The sequence below is a fragment of the Takifugu flavidus genome, chromosome 18, assembly GCF_003711565.1.
Source record: "Takifugu flavidus isolate HTHZ2018 chromosome 18, ASM371156v2, whole genome shotgun sequence".
Classification (NCBI taxonomy): domain Eukaryota; kingdom Metazoa; phylum Chordata; class Actinopteri; order Tetraodontiformes; family Tetraodontidae; genus Takifugu; species Takifugu flavidus.
In genome coordinates, this window is record NC_079537.1 from 10,151,153 (window position 1) to 10,171,932 (window position 20,780).

Here is a 20,780-nt window from a genome sequence, read left to right on the forward strand (position 1 = left end):
ACAAGAATCATGTAAAATGGTGCTATTTTTTATTAATTCTTACAGTATTTATAGTTTTTATTGCACTTCCAAGTTAGTTAAAAACAAATGATAGTGCAATTAACTATACACCCATAACTAAAAAGGTACCATGCAACATACAAACGAGTTTAATACAAAGCAACATCTCCGGCTTCGATCCGTATAAAGTTCAGAGCTGCCTGCAGCTGTAGTAGAAAAACCAGTGTTGCTTCAGGACAGAAGCAGGGTCGACTGTGCAATGGATCTTCAAGGCTTTTCGTGGTGAGAGGTTGTCTTGAGGCTGCTTTATTGCGTGACATCGTGTCGCAGACTGCTCGGATTTGCAAAGCCTATCGTCTTGAGTCTACTTCCGCCTGAGCGTTTACTGCAGGTTGTCTTCGTCGTTGTCTTCGTCTTTGTCTCACGTTTCAAGTTTTAAGTCAAGCAAATGTGACGCGAGTCGAAATATCTGTCTGCTTTGGGATCATTTGTTATAAAAGCTTTTTAAAAAAAAAAAGAAAGACGTCTTTGGTCCATGCTCAAACACACGGCGGCGAAACAAAAAGGAGCTACACAGGATCTGAACTGCTTCCGGGAGCAGAACTAAAAGCCTCAAATATCTGGGTCTACACTTAAGACGCAAGGAACTATTACCAAAAGAAGTTGCATAAATAATACTACAAAAGCATCCAAGGCTAGATGAGAAAGATCTGTTTAAATAGCAGACAGATGGGGAACTGCACGGTAAAAAGCCGCAGTGACACAAACCTCTGGGGGGACTGGAGAGTTGCTGGGTTTTCTTCCATTAAACATGTATTTACATTTCGTAAATAATCTAAATCGGACCTGTTGCCGTCAGCAGATTCGAGCCGTTTCGGGGTAACAACAGCCGTAAGTACGATGATCAGTCGAGTTAAGCAAAACTCAAGGATTCCAAGCCACGGCGAGCAGCCCAGCGAAGGATGCATGCGAGCGCTGGGGTGGAAACAATGCAGAAGGGGCTCCAATATCCTTTGGATTATAGCAAACCGAGCTAAGTCGGGTCCTGAATGTTATCCAGGAAATGGTTTTCTTGATCCCGCACACATACAGGCGCGCAGATAATCCCATAGGTGAGAGTCTATATGGCTGCGGCAGCCGGAGCGACTTGGCTGCAGAGTTCGACATCTGTTTCCAGTTCCAAGTTCACATGGCTGACTGCATCGATGGTTCCAGGTCTGGCAGGGACCTTAAGAAAACTGCCCCCTTCTGAACATGTCAGCACCGGGGCGCGTGAGAGTGACTGACTGGGCGTGTGTGTGGGTGAGGGAGAGAGTGTGTAAAAAGGAAAGTTGCCAAAGACACAGCAGGGCGTGTTTGTGTGTCACAGAATGTTCCCAAAACGATTCCAGCAGTGCATGAGTGATGGCCGCTTTCTAGGAAAAGGAAAGCCGACGCTGAGAGCAGCGTTTCCACCCGGAGCCAAAGCGGATCGTTACCACAGCTCTTCTTCTGCTTGGCTCTTCCAGGCGTAGCAACACTTGAAGCAGCGTCTCACATTGTTGGGGGGGAGGTGGAATGGGGAGGGGAGGGGGGGGGGGTTGGGGGGTTAGCATGCAGGGTAGCAGAGCTGGCTACGAGAGTGGATGGGCTGAAGAGTGTGTGACAGCTCATCATCGACCGCGCTGGTTTCTGTGGGTTGCTGGCCTCACTCGCAAACAGACCCTCTTGCCTTGCCTTTCCTGTCCCCCGTGCCCCCACCCAACCACCCACCCACCCCCTCCCCCATCTTCCCGCTCCTTCAGCTGGAAAGCGCAGCAAGGGTTTATTTTCACGGATGGGGAGTGAAAACAGCGCTCTCTTTGTTTTGGCTGCCGTGTCTTTCCCAGTTGAAGAGGTGGAGTGTCCAGGGGACCGGGGTGGGCCTCAGGACGCCACGTGGAGAGGGAGGAGGCGGGGGGGCAGAGGGGGGTCAAAGTATAGGTCCCTTTCAAACCGGGTGAGAGGGCAGCTCCAGCAGCGTGGGCGTCAGTGTGGAGGCCAAGTGTTTCAACCCAACTTCTGTACTCTCTGCTTTGGTTATGTCCACGTCTTCCCCCTTCCCTTGTGGGCAACGGATGGCACTGAAGTAGGCATTCATCAGCTGCATGATCTCAGCCAGCTGCCAGAGAGAAAGAGAGGAAGGTCAGGCTTTAGCATCAGTCTGGCGCTGCTACAGGAGGGTGGAGCTGCGCGGTGTTCTCCAGCATCCAAGAGAATTGGCTCATCTAAAAGCAGATGATAATGATGATGATGATGATGATATTTGGCACTTGCAGGGGAACATTTCATGTGTGGAATGGATATTTCATCACATATTTTCTTCTACAGCTGTTATGGAAATATAGCAAATATAACCCCACCCCTTGACTCTGATTAGCAATAAGCAGCAGTTAGGAAGATGAACCACGGCTCCTCCTCCTCCATCTTATTTTCATTCCTGGTAAAATTCCATTAAGGTCAGCCCATACGAGGATGAGTTTATTAAAACAAGCCTTCTTAGTTTGGCCTCAATAAATAAATAACAGACAGTTTTATGTGCCAATAATGTTCAGAGGCATTTTTGCTCTGTGCAGGAAAATCAAGTCAATTAGGCCAAAGTAACAGGATTTGCTTTGTGCTGGGGGGTGGGGGGGGTCTTGGTTTCTCAGAAATGTTGCATCATACTTAACGCAATACCCTGCTGTAATAAAACTCACCCACTGTTGTCAGGAAGTTCAAAAGTTTGGTGCTTGGCTGTGGTTGGGGTGCCAAAATAAGTCGTGTGCGCTCCTTTGAGAGCGGAATTATACGTTTTTAGAACGGCTCGGACGGACGGAGGGAGGGCCTTTCGAGCACAGCGACACGGAGGTGATAAAACCGAGCAATGCGGCGTTCACACGCGGCGTTGGGCGGCTTTAACTGGAGGAGGGTGCCAGAATACCTTGGTGGTTTCAAACAGCAGATCCCGATCCCCAGCTGTGATCCTGAAGGTGTTGCTATCAGACACGCCGTAGGAACAGATCTGGCCGTAGGGGAAAGACTCCAGGGCCTCAGCCTCTCCTTGCCGGTACAGAGACACAGATGTAGCAGCGACGCCCAACCACAGCTTCTGGGAAAAGCTTCCAGTTGAACTCTGGGGAGAGCCAGATGTCAGCACAACTGACCCCGAGCGACCTCGGAACACAGCGGCGGTCTAACTTTTAGCGACCCTAATAAATAAAACGACGCAGCACTCACAATGTAGAAGTCCACTTCGTAAAGCGTGCATCCGAAACCCGACCACTGGCGTGCGATGGCGAGGTAAGCGGCTATGCTGTCCCTGCAGCCGTAGCCGACGAGACCTCGCCACCGCTCCAGGATGACCCCCATAACTGCCGCCGCTTCTTCTTTCAGCCGACTCCGCAGGTGAATGTCCTGCTTGAGCTTCTGCTTGTGCGCCGCCGTGGCGGCGTGGCTCCACAGCGCTCCTGCCCACAGCCCAGAGGTGAAGCGCTGCGTGGAGTGGCAGCCCTGAGCTGCCACCTGGCAGGGGGACAGGGCTTGTGCTGAAGACAGGGACACCAGGACCCGAGCCTCTAACACGTGATTTGGAAACAGCTCCTCCAGAGGAGGACAAGGGGCGTGTGTGCTGAAGTCCCCCATCAGAAACTGAAGCCTGAGAGCCGCGAGGGTCTGAAGGTCTTCCTCACAGCCTGGCAGCTGTCCACGCACCACCATCTCGTGACACTGAGGCCGGAAAGAAGCAAAATACAGAACAAACTGTCGGTAAGTCTCCTTCCTGTAATCAAAACCTTCCATCCCAAACCATTTGACTTTTTCATTGAGTTCTTCCCTGGAGAGACCCGAGGAAAACTATTCTAATAAAACAAGTGCCAGTTCTTTTTTGCCCCTTCTGTTCTGCAGCCAGCGCTCTTAGTCACACTTTTGAATGCATTTTACACCCATATAATATTGTTCCATAAAAACAATGATTCAACGAAATGTGACGAATGAATCACTGCAGTAAAATCAAGGATGGCTCATGGTTCACAGTTCAGACATCTGCGTTCTGCTTCATTACCTGCTCAAACAGAAAGAGATACTCGATGCTGTCCACCGATATGCTGTCTGTATCCATCAGGCAGTAGAGTTTGAAACACAGCTTCCACTGGGATTTGGCTTCTGATTCTTTACTGGCGAGGCTACAGACGGGGACAAAACAAGAGTCGTAAATTTGTTCCATGTTAAACGTGTTCTCTACAGGTCGCCAGGTATTGTTGGAGTACTGTAACATGAACCTGAATTCAAGTGTTTCATGCTTTCACAAAGCTGTGACTTGCTTTGCTGGCAGAAATAATACAAGTCCAGTTTCCCAGCCAAGTGCTGTATTTGAGACAAGGTCGTCAGTTATCAAGGATACCAGTGCACGTTAAGAGGGTGAGAGGAGATAAATACACAATCTCCTGCTGTGTTCATGTTCAGTGGGTGATAAATGACTCAGGTCTCTGCCGGAGCTGTTGATAGCTCGTCTGTCTACTTGTTTATTATGTCTGACCTCTTTGGGAAGGGGGGGTCTGTTCTGTTTTACAGGCTGAAGACTGACATTTACTTTACAAACCTGGTCAGGACGTCTGCGATCAGAGCGCTGCCGGCCACTGGCTGCTCCCAGACCGAGCTCTGTTTGTACAGTGCAAATGTGTTGTTGCTGTCCTGCAGGCCGAGCTTCTCCTGCATCCTCCGCACCACCTGGAAGTTGGTAGCAATGACAGATGAGCACCCAAAAGGTTCATTTGGAGGTAAAAACAAAAGATAAGCAGCATAATATGGGTGATGTTTTTTGAAAATTGGAAGCGGAACACAATTGAGAACAAAAGAAGTGTCCCCCGACCTCATTGGCAGTCGTGTGTGAGCTGATGTAGAGTTGGCACGATCCAGGACCAGGATAGTGGACCGTGCACAGCATTTTCTGTCGGTTCATCAGGGTCTGGATCTCTTCCCAGCAGGGCACGCACTCCCGACACTTGGTCTTATCCAGAGCCTCATTGATGAATGACGCATAGTTATCCATCTCAGACTCGGGGTTCTGGCTCTGGATCCTGCAAAACATTGCGTGAACCCTTTCAGAATTTCCAATAAACACAGAATCCACTGAATTTCTTTATTTTGGGGCCTGGCAACGCTTGGATTGAGAAACGTTTTCATCTTTTAAGGTCTTTGGGCACAATATCCGTCAGTCCGTCAAATAAAAGTAAAATGCAAAGAAAGGAGAGAGTGTGGGTAGTGCGCTAAACAGGAAAAGGTGTTATCCACGCCTGTGAACCAGTGTGACCCTCCACTTCCTCCCTGAGTCTGTTATTTCAGAAGGGCAACACAAAGGCGGCAGGCAGGAGCTCCAAATGGAGCCTGAAGTTTCACACATGCTGCAGAGTGTGTGAGGTGTGAAAGACAAGCTGATGCACTTATGCTGTATGTAAACAGAAGGGAGGAACGGAAGGAAGCAATTATAATGACAGGCTCTTCTCAGGGCGAACAAAAGTGGCCTGCAAACATTCTTCCATAGGGAGAAGGCCCGTCCTTCCCTCTGATGGCTTGTTGATTTTGTTCAACAGTGTGATTCTTCCTGCGGTCTAATCTCCTCACTCCTTCCTGTCTCGCCACCATTCTGTTCTCCCTCCTGACCTGCTCTGTGTCACCAGACGTTCCCGGGCTGTTTCTCATGGCACTGGGTAAAGGAAGGAGGGCCGAGAGGGTGGGAATGCTGCCCTGCTGCATCAGTCTGGTTTGCAGGAATGTTATTAATGGAACACTTGCACAGAAAAAAGACAGAAAAGCTCATTCTGGATTGTAAATCCTGGTGTTAAACACTGAATGATGTACTAACAAAATTAAGTGATTCCATCTTATCTGCTGGTCTTTTTTACCACGTCAGTTAATACCATTATTGTTGCAGCACATTAAATCATTACTATTGATCATATTTTGTTGTACTGTTCTGTTTTAAACACGTGACAAGCAAATAAAACCTTAAACACACGTGGGAGAGGTGTTGTGGACTACAGATCTGGCCCTTCTGTGGGCTCCTCACCTCTTCAGGTGGAAACGAAGATACTTGAGTACGTTGGGTCCGGGCAGAAAGGTGCAACTCATGCAGGTAAGAAGTTGCCAGTAGCGGAGGTGTGCAGCAGTATAGGGCGCAGGTGTGTAGCTGGTCTGCTTCACTAGCTGACAGTAGACCTCGTCACGGAGGGGCCGCAGGTCCAAGCACGTCTGCAGAACCCCCTGGATGATGGGAACAGGCTCCCGGGAAGATTCTAGCTGCTGGAGGCAGTTAAAGAGCTTCACAGCCTCCTCACGGACGGAACCATAGCCTTTCCCACTGTGGTCTGCAAACAGGTGGAACATCAGTCCTGCATTTCTGCAGACCATCACTGACGATTCCTTTTTATACCGACAGCCTTGGTTTAGTTCATCATTTTATTAGTTGTTTTAGAGTCTCTGATGAAATCATATATATAGTTGTGATTGAAAATAATGTTCCAGATAGTTTATGATGTAAAGGTGGACTACTTACAGGTGTGCTCCAGGCTACCATAAGGGAAGGGCAGCAGAGGAGCGTACAGGGGGCCCTGGGTGTACTTCAATATGGGATTGTGCTGGTAGATGTGCTCCACTACTTCAGGGTGGAATTTATTCTCCTAGAAAAAAAAAATCAAAGTTATGTTATTTTCACAATAAACTTGAACTTGAGAAGCCTGTCTGTCAAAGGTGAACGAGGTCGAGCCGACCAGGGTCAGAATTCAGCTCTGGCGAGTTTCAAAGCAGAGGAAAGGTCAAATGATGACCCAGCAAACCACGAGAGCCTGGCTAACATATATACTTCATCTGCTGGTGTCAATGACTGAGCAGGCTTGTGTTTGTGTCTTCCGTTGCCTATGTGGATAGATGCCTTCCAGCAGTACAGATGGCTCCCATACATCAGCCTTCCGGCACCTGTTGCTTATTAGAAATGTTGCCACTCTGCCCCCACTGAACAAAAAAGATCTACCCCGGAGTGGAGCAGAGACGACAGATTCTTCTGAAGTGTTGGGTTCACAGTGGTGACAGACTCGTCTATTTGAAATGCGGAAATAAGATGCCGCTGCGTGGAAACGTGAGGATATGCACAGTCTGCACGTGCAAAGAATCACAGCTCAGCATGCCGGGGACTGGGATGAGAAGGGGGGGGGCAACAGTTGGAAGGTGGTTTGGTAGCAGGAGAGGTGCCAGGACGTCTTCCAAGGTGCCTTTGAGCAAGGTACCAAACCCCCGAATGCTCAGATGAGCCAGGTTGAACCCTTTCTTTGTCTGTATGCACCCTTATGGGATAGACTCCAGCACCCCCACCTCAACACAATTAGCAGTCCAAAAAACCAAATCTATGAAAACTTTTGCTTCCACGATTGGTCTGCATGTCTGACCCCTGCTGCTCCATGTGTGGAGAGAATGACTGGAAAACAGCAAAAAAAACCCAAAAAACTAAACTTTTTGTTTCATTTTTGAAAAGTAGTCCTAATCTCGCATTTAGAAGAGAAAATAGATCCTCCCTTTGAGAAAGTGTGCCTGTGCCTAAAGTGAACACATGGTGAGACTAAGAGAGAATGAGGACCGGTTCTCACCATTAGATAAGTCAAAAGCGTCTAAAAATAGAACGAATGAGTTGATATCAAAGCAGCCCCCCCTCTGCTCCTTAAGAACTTGGCCCCTCATGAGGGAGCCAACTGGGGCAGACGAAAGCAAGAAGATTAACCACTTTCTTCAAGATTAGAGACTTTCGTTGGGAGATTATGGGGACAGGAGGCCAGGCAAATGACTGCTTATCTGGCCTTGCTGCCCCCCTCCCCCAGTTAGGCTACTGCAGGATGAGTTGGCTCATTGAGATTTTGACACGCTTTGCTCCTTCAACCTCTCCTGTCCATAAATACATCTATCCCACCTTTACGGTACATGAAAATCACTTCACCTGGGAGTTAAATAACTCCACAAAATCCCAAGTTCTGAGAATTCAGTCAGATTGATTAGAAAATAGATCACGAGCCGGATCAGGAGTTATTTGAAACATCAGCCTCCAGTAAAGGCCGACTCCTCCGCAGTGGAAACATCTGAACACCCACCTCAATGTCCCGAATAAGGAGCTGCGTTGGTGTTTCTACTGGCGCCTTCGTATCAATGATCTTCTGGATGGCACAGGCCCAGTGCACAGCCTCGTTGAAGTGCTTGGTGTACAGTCTGTAGCAGTGCTTTCTCCCATATACTGTGATGTTCCAGAAGCCTGAAAGCACAATTCAGCATTTTCGGAACCTTATTCTGACACTGTAATTGAACTAAAATATGGAAGACAACAGAGAAACGCTCCCTGCATCTGGATGTTTTGCATATTTGGCAGAGTCTTTCTTCCTGACTTCCTCTCTGGCTTTCACTGAGAGTCAAAAGTCACTGAGAGGAACCTCAGACCACAGGAAAGCCAAATAAAACCCGATTCTGCTGATGAGTTAGGAGGCCAGTGTTTAAACCCTCCGTGTGTTCTCCCTGCATAAATACGGGCTTCCTTTGTGTGGAGCGCGAGATGGTCCCCAGGCCTCAGGTCTGCAGCCTGACAGCTTTACTGACTTTACAACACATCCTTCTTTGTTTGGGTTCTACAATGTAATAGAATTAACATGACGGATGTAAATACGTTATGCTAATAGCAGTGGCTTGGTTGATTATGGAGAACAAAACAGTAGTCACAGTAGTGATAAGGATGACAGAGCTCCTGACAGTGGTACAGTGGTTGAAGGAAGCCCCCAGATTATTGAATCAGTAAAGAACTGAATTTAAATTTATCAAATAATTTGGTTAAATGAAGTGGTTTGTGGATGTCAGCAGGACACAGTCCTCCATTCATTGACATGTGGACCAACTGGACAGCCTGCTTTATGATGCAGATAAATTTGGTGACTCTTTAATTGCATCTATCAAATACTCTTAATGGCCTGGAGCTTTTGTTTCTAGCTCAGAAAGACAAGAGAGCTGTTATATTAAGGCAATATTCTTTTTTATATCTAAAAAAAACAACACTTTCTCATGGCATCTTGACCCTTGAACTTTCCTTTGCAGGGTCTTTCCATTGGTCTAAGCTGTCATGTGAGAGGTTAGGTGCAGGTCAGCAATGGCATGTGGGTCATTCTGTGCATCAGTGGCCACCCTCACCTGTCTCTTTGTATTTCTGCTTGTCTGGCCAGATGACGGAGCAGAGACTGGTGAGGACCAGCGTGCCAAGTCTGCGGGCTCCTTTCTCTGATCCACTATAATAGTCGAGGGAATCCTGGCTCAACACAAACCAGTAGCGCCGCTGCTTGATCCAGTTTCCTCTCACCTCCAGTAACAGCCACCCTACATATAAAGATAAGCACCCACACCATTCCACTGTTAGAATTACAGAGGATACAACACACGGACTGATGAGAGAGAATGAGAACAAAGAAGAAAAGCTCATGTTGCGACAAATGTCCTAAAGCTTGTATATGTGCAGCAGAGCACACAAGCAAAGGCCATTCGGTTGTGTACAACAGTAGGTGAAAATGGAAGTGACGGCACACCCGTACCACCGCTTCCTCCCTGAATAGCCGTGTTCCAAAGGGTCGAAAAAAGCCTCAGCCTCTCAGGCTATGCTTCCTGTTTAAGGAATTCTTCTAAATGATATAAGTGGCAGGTCTGGCCCTGCAATAAACCCACCAGATATAGCCCAGAACAAAAATCCCAGAGGTACTTATCACCGCAACGGGAGGGGGGGGGGGGGGGGCATAAAAAAACAAACATGAAATGGATAAATAAAAACCATGAGGTAATGCTGGCTGAGTTTGCTGACAGACTAGAGGAGGCAGACAAGCCGACGGACTCTGAAATGTCTTTTACCTCAGCGCTTTTATTACAGACGCAGGACGACCCACAGATACAGCTCTCAACCTGCTCTTTTTTTAATCTCTTCTCTTTTCCTGTCCCCTTTTCTCATCTGCATTCCTCTCATTGGTTTGTATTAAAAGGTTGTATCAAATTTTAGGTGTTTTCTTTGTTACTTATTTTCCCCCGGAATGCTCTGAGGCTGATACCGTCGGTCATGTGACCTGAAGGTAAGAAAGGCTAAGATAGAGTGGACATAGATGGGTGCACAAAAATGACCAGATCCAATATAAACAGATAATGACAGTGTTATTTACAACATTTCTCCCTCTCTGGGCTACAAATTGCTCTGGTTTCGACTGCAGAAACAGTGAAAAACATCAACTCTCCTCACGGTTGCCTTGAAAACTCTTCTTCATGTCTTTTCCTAATGCTGGATGTTATTGCTCCCCCTACAGCATCGGAGTGCACAGGCGTTTGAAATGAGCTATGAGTATTGGCTGTTTTTGTTCAGTTAAAACTAATTATCACCCCCCCCCCCAAAAAAAAATTTCATTATCACTTATAAATACAGATAGACAGATATTGTACATTATTCTTCTTATTATTAAACAAAAGGTCTCTAAACCCCTTGTATAATTCTTCCAGAGTCCACCATCTGGACTTCATCCTTGTGGCCCACTAATGTCTCCCCTGGGGGCCACAGCTCACCCTTAATTTGTTTCATTTGTGACCCCTAACCCTCAATTCCCAGCCCCCTCAAACACAGACTGAGCAAACAATCTTCTTCTCTGTGCTTCTCCATCTCTTTACTGCAAACATCCTGTCACTTACAGAGTACATTCCAGTCCAGAAAAAATGGACTTTTTGTATTTTTTAACATTGCTGAAAATATTAGCGGATCAATATGTAGTCTAACATGTTCGAACAGCATATTTTATGAAGATTAATTGTCATAGGACCATTTTCCTCTTCTGCCATAACCATTGGCTTAACATCATTTCCAAGTGGAAATGCAAAAAAATATCCGTGAATACTCAAAAAAATCCAAAGAGCAGTAAAGGATTAGTTCTAAACTATAGATGTGCTGCAGCCTTGCAGGTCCTGCTGAGTAACCGTCCCGTGCTTTGGTGGGAACTCCATCGGTGAAAAGAGACAGAGAAGGAACAGCTGCAATAAAGGAGGGGCGCTAGTAGAGGGTGCATAGTAACTGTTGTCAGAATTAGGCAATCTGACTGCTGCCAATCCAATTGAGATGCAACTTATCCAAGTGCTGTCATTTTACTGCTCCCTTTTAGAAACAGGCCAAGAAAAACACACACACACACACACACATTTCTTTCACTTTGTATCATGAATTATTGTCAGTATGTGAGCATGCGAAGAGGCACAAAGAGGCAACCGTGGTTCACAGGCAGATATTTGGCCGTTGAACTGTATCCATTGGTAGTAAGTGGTCTGAAATGTGCATAAATAGCCCCCACACTATTACACCACTACCAGCCAGTAGCCCGCCCTCTTCAAGGTTCGGCATGTTTTGCCTTCATACGCATCCGTCTGCATATCTTGGTTACAACAATCTTTGCGTTACTTTCCCATCTTCTCAGCATAAACAAGTCTGGCTCCTCATGTCTCCTGACACATTTGCCCAGAGACGTTCCGCTCATTGAATATGTCCTGTAAGCGACTCCCTGGGAACCCTAGAACTTCATGTATGTAAAGATGGAGATCAGCATTTTCCGAACACCACGTCACATTCAGGTTCAGTTATTAAAATGCTCTTTACTTCCTGTTCCAGTGGTTTGTCTTTAAGATAATCATCACAACTGTGACTAAATGCATTGAGTTGCTGCCATGCGACTGGCTGACTAACTATATTTACATTAGGAGCAGTTTAACAGGGTGGCCACGGGGGAGCGTGCATTCAGCGCAAATGAGTATCATGCAATCGTAACTCACCTTTAACCAGCAGCTCAGGCTCTTCATCCAGTCCCATTTTACTCTTCTCAATTACCAGGCTCTTCATCTCTTCTGACACCTCAGAGATTGTGTGCCTGTGTGGAGGAACAGGAGGATACTGTAACTGCTTCTCCTGACGACTCAGGAGGACTACTGGACAGTTAATTGGCCCAGAGACATATACTTGGCTGTTGACGTCCCATGTGACACCATGCCGTTGGAACTACCAACCTCTCCGTTAGCTGTGTGGGTGTGTGTGGTTGGGATGGGGGGGGTGTACTAAAAGGAGTGCCACAAATATCTGTCCTACAGTGTTCTGCCACTTTCCCTCCCTCTCAGCACGCAAGCTAAACACACACACACGCACACACACAGATATATAACACAGCGCTGCGGACAGCTCGTCTGTCTTTTATCACTCTGACTGACGAGTCGAGCAAGACTGAAAATAAACGTGACTGGGAGACGCCGGTCTGACTCCCAGCCAGCCAGCTCATGTTGGGCAGAGAACGACCGAAGTTCAGGAGGTCACAGCCTCAGACAGTCCCAGCTAAACATCGAACACATATTTAATTCCGCTGAAGCGCCATCCCTTCTTTTTCTTTAGAGTTCTGTGGGATTGTGTTTACATACAATATATGTACGGATATAAATGTGGGTGGCCAGTTTTGAGGTCAAATTCCAACTTTTATCTGATTGTCATGTAGGTTATCTGAGGTCAAGGCCCATTTCTAGTCTATTCAATTAGCATAAACTTGAACTTTCCACATTTATTTATCCTCACTAATGTAGAGGAACAAGCGACTCCCTTCTTAGCTTACTCATTATTAACATTGTCCTGGGAATATACAGTAGATTCCACAAGACTTCCGTATTAGGGATATCCAGCTCGCGGTTTCCTAATCTGTCCACTGATTTACTGTAGGTTGGTATTGATCGGGTTATTTTAAGAGGTTCTGCTCCATGAATGGCAGCAAAAACCAATAGGTATCACTATAGCCCTACCAGTTGTGACTCAGCTTACAATTCCAGAGAGGTTACAGCCTTTCACATGTGTTATTTTACTGTACATGGACTAAAGGACTGGATTGATATTGCCCTTTTCTACTCATCTTTGACCAGTGATTTACATTACAAGTCCGTATGCAGCCATTCACACTACTCGTGTTACTCACAGGGTACAACATGCTCATTAGGAATAACCTGTCACGCAGGGGCAAACGCCAGAGACCCAGCTCCAGGAGCTATTTTAGGACTTTGTATCTTGCTCAAGGACACTTTTTTTTCAAGACCACCTTGCCATTAATCTCAAATAATGGTATATTATGATCACGTGGATATAATTTGTTACTTTTCAAGGATATATTTGTGGTGATCAGGATTCTAACTCACAGATTTAAAATGAAAAAGAATGTATGTTGAATGTGGGATAAAGTCCATGTGCGCTGAGCTGGTTTGAAATATGCAGGCATACATCTCTGAATATTGATTGCTTTGAGATTTCCACAGCTGCCCAGTAATCTTAAGAGCTATACCTTTATGACCTCCCCTCAATCCCTCCATCCCCACATTCCCAGAGGGCCATGACAGGCCTGTAGGAGGCTACTTCCTGTGGAGGCCAGGAAACAATTTGACATGGGGATTTAGACAGCACAGAGAGTGGCCTAAGTGAAAAGGCATCGTCACTGTCTTCGTTCACCCCAAGATATGTCTTTCTGCTTTAGATTTGGGGTTCTGTTTTGCATTTTTCTGACATCAAAGCTTTGCTATAAAAACTTGAAAAGGCCAGGGAATTATCTAAGTTGTCAATAACAACCGGCATTCATGACAACTGTTCAAAAGTAGGATAGTCCTATTACGTTCTCCCTATTTTAAAGTCATATGTGCATTATACGTGGTGCCAAGTTATAGACTATTATTGGCAGCTCTCGCGTCCTTGTGCAGGGTCGTCACAACTGGAGAGCAGCATACTGCCCGCATCGCTTTGTTAAAGGTAACAATGATGATGACAGACCTAAATTCAGCGCGAGTGCCACAATAATCTGATCAGCTCATGTCTGTCTGGCAGTTGCCACTGTGTCATTGAACTATTGATCACAGTTCTGTGTGCAGTAACAATGCGAGACAGTAATTATAGTTAGAAAAGTATTGTCCTTGCTCTGGGGCATAGATGACCTCTGCAGAATCAGGGGAAACGTGTTTCTGAATGCAGAGGCTGACCTCATGTCCACAGGAACACGGCGGCCAAAATGACACTTGTGTGGACGTGTTGAAGGTTTAATCGGAGAAGTAAATGCAGGAATAGTTCCAAAAGGGAAAATCTGGCTTTATCTTTCGCTACTGGACACAGCAGTGCATCATTTTATACAGTTAAATGGAGGTCACATCCCTACAGTTTATTAAAATCCTATGTGACATACTAAAGAGCTGGTTTCTCTTCAGACACATCCTCTTTTCTCTCTCTAGACTCTATCCCCTCACCCACGATGCATGAGCAGAAAGCAAAGGCCTCTTGCTGAATCTGGGCTGGTGGGAAAATGGGAATGTGGTGATTAAGACTGGGCCTATATGACCTCTCAGCTAAAAATATGTTGTTTACTCAAGACCACTGCCAAGAAATTTTGGACTGAGCTGAAGGAAGAGAGAAAAAGTCATGTTTTTAGAACGGATGAGGAGGAGGGGCACATTTATATGACAGGAAGAGTAACTTTGCGACTCAAAAAGAGTGCTGATCAGCAATAAAGGCTGTATGAGTACACTGATCCTTATGACAAAGAAGAGCAAGTACCGGTAGTCTTCAAGTGTCCACTTACCTTTTGATATAGTTACTAATTAACTCTCCCACCTATAAGGCAGAACTAATGAATACAAACAGAATGAGTTGAGAAGGATACTGTGAGCTATTGTGAGCAGAGCTCATGGGGGGAAAGTTTCTCGACACTGCTGACAGGAAGATAGACTTGAGAGATCTGACAGTGTCTGGCTGAGATATGCCCCCCACCCACACCCTCTGCAAGCTGTCTGACATGGAGAGGTCAGTGTAAACACAGCCTATCTGTTACAGCCTTCCCAACAATGACCAGACTAATAAAAAGAGTTCAAATCATTGCTCTGATCCACTTGTGGTTGGTCTCAGGCCAACAACAACAGATTTCTTTTCCCGTCCAAGTTAAAGGCTAAACTGTTTTTGGCACCAGAAATAAAGAATCTGTCCGTGTTCACCTGTGAACAGTAAAAACAGAATAGTCATTTTGGTGTACATATCAAAGCAATAACTACCGGCATCTTCAGAAATGTTCTATTCTTCGCTGCATAAGCACTAGCGCAGATGGCTGCAAACCCCAGCTTTGATATTTATTGCTTGATTTTTTTTAATTTTTTTTTTATGTGGTATTTCACTTTTCTCCAAATACTTGAGTTTTAAATGGGAAAACCACTATTTAAACCAAGAGTTATGATGGGTTTAATAGCCCCAGAGAAACACGCAGCAAAAAGCTGTCATGTCTACAATGTGACATTTAAGTGAAACTCCCATCCGCTGTTTAACAATCAGCTGACGTGTCAGCGACTAGCTTGGCTGCTGCTTCAGCGAGCTGCCCCTCTGCGTGCGCCGGTCACCTTTGAGGCGTCGCAGTTACTAATCTGCATTAGGTGTGATAATTACAACCCAGTTTTTTTAAAAGGGTTATTTATGTCCTCAACACACTGCCGCACTAGTACCATAGACGTGGGTGGATGTGGTACTACACAAGCACATTCAAGACACACCTCTCCTTAGTGTGCTTCTGACACAGAACTGAGTCACCAAGTCCAGTTGCCCAGCCTTTTGCTTCCACTTCAAAATCCACTTTCCTGTTACTGTAAACTGAGGCCCACACATGTGAGGAAACAATGGCCTAATACCTGGTTCTTTTCCTCATCTCCCCCCCAAAAAGAGTTACCGGTACTCTACTACCCTTCTATGTTGGGCCTCACACAAGAACTTTGTGACTCATTTCTGGTAAGTGCTCAAGTTAGCAGGGCAGATTAATTATTCCTCAGTGGTGATGCAAGAATTCACTTGCCAACCCACGTAGTTTACTGAAATCAGTGGTTGCCGAGACATCCAGTGGCTCTGTGTATCACCAACAATTTTAGTATGAGGAAACCACACAAGGAATCACTGGATGGCCCTCCAGGCCATCTGTGTTGAGACACAAGGGTTAGCAGTGGAGAACATCTGATCATCTGTCAATAAAAATGTGAATATTTACACGTGTGTTCAGGTGAGGATGTGTTAACAGGAGATTTGACCACAAATAGAAGAAATTTAGCCCAGTAGAGGAGGGCTCATGTTTTAAAGAACATTATCTGTCCTCACCCTTTGGATCCATTGGCTGTATGAGTTGGTTGACAAACAGTCACCTCCGCTGGACTCTGTCAAGAGAAGAAAGAGAACAGAGGAAACACATGAGGATGCGAGGCAAAAAAAACCAGAAAGTCTTTGCTCCACACAGTTTCAAAACAGGCTAATTTTGCATAAACGTCACATGGTGTCACTGTATTTGAGTCAACACAAACATAAAACATTAAATTAAGCAATTGGAGAAGCTGTTTTTTATTATCTGCAAACCTGAGATCTGTATTAAATCAATGTTGGTTTAGTGTTTTGCGTAGAGGTCGGCATCGTTGCTACTGTATGCTGATTCTAAATGGGGCTGCCACTAGCAAACACAGGAAATGAAATTGCATGAGTGTAACAATGGACTTTTAATTCCAAGTCTCAAATGAAGTAAAAAAGGATCTTTTTTTCATGGTGCTCAGGCCCCAGCATGACCTTGGAAAACCCCATCAGTGATTGCCTGTGTGCAGCTTGGACCATTTCCCTGGAGTGCAGAGCTGCACTCTGCGTCCCAATTGGCCCGGATGGTTGTCTCTATGAGCCACAGCCTTGAGCCAACTCCTGTGGTTGCCCCCACCAAACTTGGGGGTTGGCCTACCTGAAACACTATCCAGGACAGCTCTGGGCCTCTCACACTTCATACACTATTGGACACATTTGCCTATGTGTAGCCACTCTAGTGAAAAAAGAAGCCTGCTTTTAATAACTCGAATAAACAAGGATTCTAAATGTATGTGGGCTTAGGAGAAATTGTTGCACTTCTACGCTATCGTGAAGGATTTTTATTGCGGTATGAGAAATGAGGATTGCGTGAGATTAAGCTCCAGCCAATGCTCAGCTGAAGGTCAGGGAATGAATCACTCCAGACTGGAGCAGATCCGATGCCATGATTTGCTCATTCCATGGTTGACTTCCGCTGTTATATCCACCCCTGCCAGTCTACACTCTCTCTCTCTTCAGCTCCTCTTGGGGAAGGGGGGGTGGGGGTGGGGGGAGTAGACCAGATGGAAATGCTTGGGCACAGCCAGCACTGGCCTGTAGACCAGATGTGTGGCCTAAAGGTGGTGAGGCAAACCAAATATAACCAGCATACAGTGACACCTCTGAAGACAGGGGGCAGTATTGACAGTCGGTGGGACCTGCTCACATCATAGCTGGACTGTTTCCATTTGCTCCAAGTAACAGGATGTGCTGTGGTATTGCAGGCCGCACTTTAAACGGAGCAGGCCTAAACAGTCTGTGGTAGTAGCTCATTCAAAAACGTGACTTGTTACATAAAAACTGAATAAAGTCTCAGTGGAAACATGAAAAGAGAGAGAAAATGACGGATGTCCTGTCCTAAAATTAGTGCCTTACTGTCCCAACACTGCAGGCATTCAGCTCACTGTGACTGTTTGGGCAGCTGTTGGAGAGCAAATTCATTGAATGAGGACTGTCAACATGCAAGGAAAAGGTTCTGACACTGCCTGGTGCTGTTAAGCACAAAGTCTACACAAGCATCTGCACTCTCTCACGATTCCAATCTAAGCAAGAAGAGGTCCGGTAAGAAGAAAGGCCTTCAGCTTCAGTGCTATGTGAGCTTATTCATCGTGGTGAGACGTTGAGGACAATGTTGACGTCCTAAACCTGATCTGTGTCCATTACTATTGTCCAGGACAGATGCCTACCTGATTGAGTGCATGTAGCTCTGTGTTGTGTTAAGCTGAAAAGATGCATACACCCGAGGAGATGTGACCCGCTGTCAGACAATAATGATCATGAAGCTGTGGAGAAAATTGAGTGCTTTGGGTAAAAGATGGGACACGGCCCTGAGGGGACTGTCAAAGCTTCCCCCTCCCCCTACATCAACAGCGATGATAACAGTTAGCTTGGTATATTGACAAGGGAGGGCCTGAGGATTTCAAGGCTAGGTTAGCTGATGAGCTGGATTTAATTTGGCATTAATTATTGACCCAGAATAAACTATTGACACTAAATTATAATAACTGACGGGGACAGAAATGAAGACAAACCTGGATTTGTGGAATTATGATGACGCATACTTTGAACGGTTGAAACCATTTCTTCAAAAGATGAAACAGTTCAATTAACAATTAACAATAAAGGCCTGTTCTTATTGCCCACACTGCCATCTAAAGTCATCAAATAGAGTTTAATCATGAACGCACACACTCCATATATTGTGCTGTGGAAATTGCGGAATAAACTTTACTTTCCAAGAAAATCCGCGCTTCGTTGCAGCACATCCACCTCTGAGCAGCAGATGTTGCTGCTATCTGGTGGCTGCTTGTACAGTTAAACTTCTGTTAAGCAGCAATGGGGAAAATATATGTATGCAGCATTTTTATGCATATTACTGGCTGTTTGCAAGTAGCTAAAGTATAAATACAACAGATAACATCTTGACAATATCACCAGCAGGTCTGTAACAATGCTTAAGCAGCACATGTACCTTTTACCATGATACATATAATAATTAAGACTGGCCCAGAATACACGCCAAGATCATAGTAAGGATCTGTATGTGGAAGACACACGCAAAGTGCTGGATTTGGGGTGGTTTGCAGCATGTTGGCTCACACAGACAGAGCTTACCTCAACTGAATTCAACAATGCCCCTCTGACAAATGGGTGGACAATGCTGAACTCTCTGCGCCCGATCAGATGACTAACATTACAGAGAAGACAAGGCTGCAGTCTTACTCGCAATGGAGCGGACAGGGCTAGTACACATGATTGCTCCAACACACTGGGGTTTACAGTTTGCATGTGCGCACATACTGTATGTGCGTGTGTAGCGTTGCTCAACGTCGCCCCGGGCATGCAATCCAATCTAAACCAGCCAGCGGCGCGCACATATCTTGGAAATCCCACAGACTTTAACAATCGAGTGAAAAAGCACAGCCCGCCGAAAATATTTTAAAACTGGCGTTTTATTAAGGCCACGCTGCTTATAAGCATTTGAAAAACTTTTCTTTTTTAACCTGTCGTGCGTTTCGTTCAAGACAATCTTGGATTCTGTAATGTTACATCATCCATGTACACGACAAACAAGGAAAACGAGTAATAAATCCCTACAATTAGATACGGTGTGAGGTGCAGGTGGATAGTTACCCTTCCACTGGGAGTCAAGTCCTCCTTGTTGCGCAACTCAAAAGATTCTTCCTCCTCTTTCTCCCCATAGTCCCGTCCGAGCAAACTAAATCCCTGTCTGCAGCACAGAAACCAGCAAACTGCGTGCAAAGGCATTCAAATAAGGTTACGTGTGCCGCCTTCTTCTATCCAGGTCGATGACTTCAACACCACCGCTGCTGCTTCGGCCGCCGCAAGTGACTCCAAGAGTTGCGAGGAAGCGAAGTGGGCAGCCACTCCATAGATCCGGCCAGGAGGATAACGGGCACCGAGGACTCTCCTTTCTCTCACTCATGTGATAGGTGCTTTAAAGGCAGGTCTTCAGAACACTCGCCATGGTCCAAACACAACTAAGAAATCAAATCAAAAAGAGTGATCTCCCAGGACTTCAGGTGCTTTGCTCACGGTGTCCCAGCGTTGTGAAAACGCACGATATTAAATCGTTATCTTAAAACCGGCATGGCGGGTTTAAAACGTAGAACCGAGCCCGTTTGAGATATCTGCTGTCAGCGTTTCCTAAAGACATTCGTTTGAAGTATTAATAAAGGGAACTATTGCGCTGGACCGACACTCTGACTCCAGTTTGAACAAAAGCGTGCTGGGTCTCGGACAGGATACTGTGGGCGGTCGGGCCACGCCCACAACACAGCGGCTAAGGTTTTAATTGGGTGAACGCAGACACTCCTCAAAAGGGCACGCCCACCGACCACGCCCCTCGGACAGACTGATTTATGATCGCTTTGGTATTGTGAAGAGTTAGCCTGTTAAATAGCTAAAGATAACAAGGGCAGATAGCGAAATTCTTTTTATTATTTAAAGATCTGTAAATCTTTCTCAGTACCACGCTGATGATGAGTTTAAAACTCTAGGTTTAATGTAGTCCAGTATGGTTCAGAAAAGTTAAGAATGTCAGATGGTTAAAACCAGTTCTACCTGTTCTGTATGTATTTGGGCCCAACCCTATATTTTGTAAGAAAATTGCCATATGCCAATTAAATAAAACAAAAAGCCTTTACTGGCAAACTAAATTACTTACAAATAATCTTTACTTAAACACCCTTAGTCAAAAAAGAATATGCAAATTGGACAATATTAAGAGGAGCCTCCGGAAGAAACCGTAGAACACATACAATACACATCAATATAATTAAATAGGCATTAAAACCACCAGTTACCTCATTTGCACCTATAGCACATAGGTATGGACCATCCGTCTCATCTGAGGTCTACAGTAGGCAAAAGGCTTTTAAAATGCTTTATATAATACGCATCCTAATTTAATTTGATTCTGCGATTCACAGCCTTCTTTGTTTCAATATTGTATTCTTACACCACACACACACACACACACACACACACACACACACACACACACACACACACGTACGTACACACGTACGTACACACACAC

At 45.6% G+C, this 20,780-nt stretch overlaps 1 protein-coding gene across 1 annotated transcript; it reads right to left on the minus strand.

Annotated features, from left to right (window-relative positions):
* Positions 1-12: 12 nt before the first annotated feature.
* plekhh3 (pleckstrin homology, MyTH4 and FERM domain containing H3) lies at positions 13-19,962 on the minus strand. The gene is made up of 13 exons (XM_057014925.1): positions 19,352-19,962; positions 16,217-16,272; positions 11,857-11,951; positions 9,208-9,390; positions 8,130-8,287; positions 6,551-6,674; positions 6,065-6,362; positions 4,868-5,075; positions 4,598-4,725; positions 4,061-4,181; positions 3,238-3,726; positions 2,942-3,133; positions 13-2,140 (listed from the first exon to the last, which is right to left on the minus strand). Exons 1-13 carry the CDS (start codon positions 19,484-19,486, stop codon positions 1,970-1,972), a joined length of 2,358 nt encoding a protein of 785 aa, XP_056870905.1. The 5' UTR covers positions 19,487-19,962; the 3' UTR covers positions 13-1,969.
* Positions 19,963-20,780: the final 818 nt, after the last annotated feature.